Source organism: Impatiens glandulifera, chromosome 4, assembly GCF_907164915.1.
Source record: "Impatiens glandulifera chromosome 4, dImpGla2.1, whole genome shotgun sequence".
NCBI lineage: Eukaryota > Viridiplantae > Streptophyta > Magnoliopsida > Ericales > Balsaminaceae > Impatiens > Impatiens glandulifera.
This window is the reverse complement of record NC_061865.1, coordinates 6,362,538-6,367,606: the sequence shown is the minus strand read 5'-3', so window position 1 is coordinate 6,367,606 and position 5,069 is coordinate 6,362,538. Positions and strand designations below refer to the sequence as shown.

The window sequence follows — 5,069 nt, the reverse complement described above, 5'->3', positions numbered from 1 at the left end:
TCAACTGTAGATCCAACGAATTCTATTGCTTTAAATGTTGCTCATGGCATATATCTTTCACTCCTCTGAGCCCTGCAATATTTACTGAAGCAAGTCTCACCAGGTAGCGCTTGTTTTACTCTTTTGAGCGTTGTAAATACCTAGTGAAACAAGTTTCACCAAGTAGTGCTTGTTTCACTCCTTTGAGCGCTGTAAATATTCAGTAAATCAAGCCTCATCAAGTAGCGTTTGTTTCATTTTTTTATTCTTTTGCAGACTTACATTAAATCATAAATATTTTTACATTAACGTATAAATGTTTTTATATAAATGTGTAAGTGATTTTACATGAATATTTATATATTTATATAATATATAATTATATAAAATATTTTAAATAAATTTATTTAAATATCTTACAAATAAATTTTAAAATATTTTGTTTTACAAATTTATTTAAATGTATTAGAAATTTTTGATTATGTTGTTTTATAATAAATATATATTTAATATATACATATAAAATAAAAATAATTAAAGTAAATTTATTTAAATATCTTACCAATGTAAATACCTAGTGAAGTTTGTTTCATTACTATCAGTGCTGCAAATATTTAGTGAAGCAAAGATCATAAGGTAGTGCTTGTTTCACTCCTTTGAGCGATGTAAATATCTAGTGAAGCAAGCTTCATCAGGTAATGTTTGTTTCACTTCTTTGAGCGCTGTAAATATCTAGTGAAACAAGTCTCACCAGGTAGCGATTGTTTCATTTTTTTATTTTTTGCAGACTTACATAAAAACATAAATGTTTTTACATGAAGATATAAATGTTTTTACATAAATGTGGTAGTGGTTTTACATTAACATTTATATATATTTAATATATAATTATATAAATTATAAATTAATTTAAATAATATTTTTTAAAATATCTTACAAATAAATTTTAAAATATTTTATTTTACAAATGCATTTAAATATATATAGAAATTTTTTGACATGTTGTTATATTATATATATTATATATATATATATATAATATATATATAATATAATATATATAATATATATAATAATTATATAATTATATAAAATATAAAATAATTAAAATAGATTGATTTAAATATTTTACAAATAAATTTTACAATATTTTATTTTACAAATATATAAAGATCTTACTATCATTTTTTTTTAATGTGCTTATATATAATATATTATTTAATATATAATTATATAAATTATAAAATAATTATACAAATTAATTTAAATATATCACAAATAACTTTATAAATATATTATTATTATTATTATTTATATATATATATAATTATATAAACAGTAAAATAATTAATATTTTTATTTTGTATTGTTTTAATTTTTGGTTTTATATGAATGAGTAAGTGGATTTACATGTCCTAAATATCATAGGACAACTTATATAAGAACTTACAAACAAGTTTTAGACTTAATGAAATATATTTGGAATTATTATCATTTTTTTATTTTTTAATGATATTAATCGAAAAAATCAAAACAAATATAAAAACTTAAAATATTTTATGAAATTTTGTATATAATCATTATATCATAATATGAATTAACAAAAAAGAATTGAATTAAAAAGAATTTTCTTTTATTTATTTTCGAATTGTATGAATGCACAGACACCCCCAATGTTTACTGGTGCTGAAAGAAAAACAGTAAAATAAGCATATATAGAGGATATGGTACTCTCCTCTCTCGGCTGTGATGAAATTGTGGTGAAACTAATATCACTCGGTCCCAGTGCGTTCTAGCACCCCTTCACTAACTCACTAATTCCCCTAGAGTTGAAGTGTTGGCGGCCAACCTCGATCTCGACTGGAATTTGTGTGGCGACATTTGTTTCGACCAATGTATAGCGCTTCCTGATATGAAATCTTTCTTTCCTTTTTTTGTGACCCATAATTATATCTAGATTCAGGTCTCTCTTCATTTCAACACAAAGCTTAATTTTAATAATAAAATAATGATGCATTATGATTAGTCTGAATCAGGAAACAGAGGATTCGATAGATCTGAACAAGAGCTAAACAAAATCTTGCATTAACCTAGGACAATTAGAATTTTGGTGCTATTGTATAATCTTCTCATGAAAGCAACTAAACAAGAACTAAGTAAGATCTTGCATTAACTTAGGATAATTAGGGTTTTGGTGCTATTGTCTAATCTTCTCATGAAAGCAACTGAACTAGAATTAAGTAAGTTCTTGCATTAATCTAGGACGGAGCTCCTCAAGAGTAAATCGCCCACTTCCAACAAAAGCTTTGAGTCTCAAATTAACAGAGCTGGAGGGTAAGAAGACCTAATAATTAGAGAACATCCAATTGAGGGTTGTAACTCATTTCAAACTTATATTTACTGTTTACCCAAATATCTCCATTTACAATAACATCCAAAAGGTTAGGAATCACAATCCAAGTTATACACAAACTTTGTTTTGTCACAAACGAAAACAGAATACATCAACAAATACTTGGGTAATTTGTACAGAATAATGATAGAACTTACAGATTAGAATAAACCCTACTTTCAAAATGAATCTAGTAATAAGAGCTCTAAAATGAACAGTAATAAAGTTGAACAAGAACAGAGGCAATAACAAGAGCAAACCATTAAAAGAATTCAAAAACTGTATCTTCTATCATACATGAAAAGAGCTCAAAGATAATTCGACCATATCAACGTCATGAAACATTTGTACAGTCACACGATAAAATTACAGCATTAATAGCTAGTAAGTATTCTTTACACTCTCGAAGCTACAAATCAATTTCCTCTGTAGAATCTCATTGAGCCTCAAGCTGTTGTTGAACTCATTCTCTATATAATTATTATAAAATCCTTCAAAATTAAAACTACACAAAAAAAAAGTACAGTTTTCTTCTTATTCACCTCCCTAACCAACCTACTCTAAAAGGTTAGAGAGCGATAATATATATAGAGAGAGAGAGAGAAAGAGAGCGCAAACTAGCCTCTGTTAGCTGTACAAACTCTTTTTCGCTCTAATGTCTAAGCTGCGGGATATGAAGAATGCTGTAATGCAACTCTCCTCTCTGCAAATTTTCAGAAACAATAATAGGTTAATTTTTAGGTGAAATTGGAATACTATATATGTAGCTTAAGTTTAAGGAATTCATACCTCCAGCAGCAACTAGCTTCTCTACACGAGCCACAATGTGTTTCCCATATGTATATTTCTTCAGAGCATTCAGATGGACTTTAATTCGTGAAAGGATAAGCTCGCGTTGCTCATCATTGCAAGTTTCCAGAACCTTCTGTACAACGTAATTTGCAAACTGGTCTTTCATCATTGCCTGAACAAGAAAATGTTTTAGTTTTCATGATTCAAATTATTTGTTGATGGAAGAAGCAAGCATATGATAAGGCACCTGAAGTGGTTCATTTTCATCTGTGGTGCCAAGCATCTCATTGACAAGAAGTTGTCTTTGAGAGGGATCACCAAACAACAGACACTTTTCAACGACATTGGATGCAAACTTCTGTTGGCTCATTTGAACTATGTTCACGGCTAGCTCTCTAATTATTGTTGAACGCTCGCTGTCATTTCCTTGCTCTAGCACATGCTGCAAACAAACACAGGCAACAGGAAATTAACCTGTAGTCACACCCAACTACATTTTTTTTACCAAACAGACAAAATTTTAGTACAAGTATATAAATCTGACAATTTCTCATTATTACTGGGATTGAGATATAAAACTCCAATTTCTATTTAAAGAAGATTGTTTTCGCCATCACCAGATTTCAACATACTACCACTTCATTCACAGGTCCAATCTTAAACCCTAGCCATCCAAGTTGACAGTGATAGTCATAGTAGCATGTGATATAGCAAAATACCTGAACAACATAATTGCCATATTGATCTTGTGCCAACATGCTAACAGATCCTAAAATTTCAACCATCACTTTACTCTGTGTCATTGGATCCTTGCAGTGCTCCAATATTCTCTATTCACATGAAGAAGAAGAAAGTTATAAATCTACCAGTACCTTAATAACTTGCCCAAGAAAGATTATTAATCAGCAAACTTTTTCATCAAAAAAAAAATCAGTAAAGAATCAATTAATTTCAAGAAACAACAAATACATACATCAAACAAGCTCAAAGTGATCAGTATGAAGTTAAACCTGTATGACACGGCATCCATATGGATGAGTTGAAAGGGTGACAACTTGATCAAAGAAAGTGGTAACAATGAACTGGATATGCTCTTCAGGGACACATTCAATACATTTCTGAATCACATGGTTACCATTCTGATCACGAACACACCGCATCACATGACCTTCAAGCTCTCCAACCATTTTTATCTTTTGGTCCAGATCAACAACTTCAATAGCCTAAATTGAACAACAAATTAAAGTTTATCTTTCAGAATGCCATATAGTTAGAACGTGGATCAAACACAACACAATCATTCTGCCACAGTACTTCAACACAAAAAAACTGCCAAAGACTTCTTTTGGGCTGGATCCAGTCTCAAAGTTTGTACAACTAAAAGAGACCTATGTTTATAATCTTAATTGATTCCCAATAGAAAATAGAATAAAACATATTTAGATACTAAATACTTTACACCATTAATTTATATTAGGACAAATCAGAGATTAAATAACATTATTTAGTATAAGTGGTCTTGAGAACTTATCTCAAGAACTTATTTAAAGACTTCTAACAGATTTTCCCTAATTAAGGTCTCGAATTTGCAAAAAAAAATACATATTAGATTAAGGCTCACTTCTATTCAATTTCCTAGAAGTTGATTGTTTTAGATTTCATTTGGTAAATGCATATTTGAGTAAATATGTAGTTGTGTCTCGATCTCAATGAGAAATCGTGAAATTAGTAGCTGTAACAAATATTTTTTGTCTGGTAAGAAAGTGTGTGCCAATGAAACTGCGGATGGATTATATGGAATGTACTTTTTGTTTGGTAAAAATATGTACTTTTTCCATCAAATTTGGATTTTAGACTCAATGGAAAATCAAAATTCGGGATGGCTCAATTCAAATGTTGTCTAACC

At 29.0% G+C, this 5,069-nt stretch overlaps 1 protein-coding gene across 1 annotated transcript; it reads right to left on the bottom strand.

Annotated features, from left to right (window-relative positions):
• Nucleotides 1-2,617: 2,617 nt before the first annotated feature.
• On the bottom strand, nucleotides 2,618-4,419 carry LOC124936137 (pumilio homolog 1-like). Its single transcript, XM_047476601.1, has 5 exons — nucleotides 4,174-4,419; nucleotides 3,883-3,993; nucleotides 3,411-3,605; nucleotides 3,161-3,335; nucleotides 2,618-3,074 (listed from the first exon to the last, which is right to left on the bottom strand). Exons 1-5 carry the CDS (start codon nucleotides 4,348-4,350, stop codon nucleotides 3,031-3,033), a joined length of 702 nt encoding a protein of 233 aa, XP_047332557.1. The 5' UTR covers nucleotides 4,351-4,419; the 3' UTR covers nucleotides 2,618-3,030.
• Between the last annotated feature and the right edge of the window lie 650 nt (nucleotides 4,420-5,069).

What these genes read in the sequence shown, in the direction of transcription:
- LOC124936137 (XM_047476601.1), bottom strand. Translation starts at nt 4,350, where the DNA reads ATGGTTGGAGAGCTTGAAGGTCATGTGATGCGGTGTGTTCGTGATCAG. An exon ending in ATGGCAATTATGTTGTTCAG is followed by an intron (nt 3,606 to 3,882) that starts GTATTTTGCTAT and finishes GTTTGTTTGCAG; the next exon opens with CATGTGCTAGAGCAAGGAAA. An exon ending in GAAGCTAGTTGCTGCTGGAG is followed by an intron (nt 3,075 to 3,160) that starts GTATGAATTCCT and finishes GAAAATTTGCAG; the next exon opens with AGAGGAGAGTTGCATTACAG.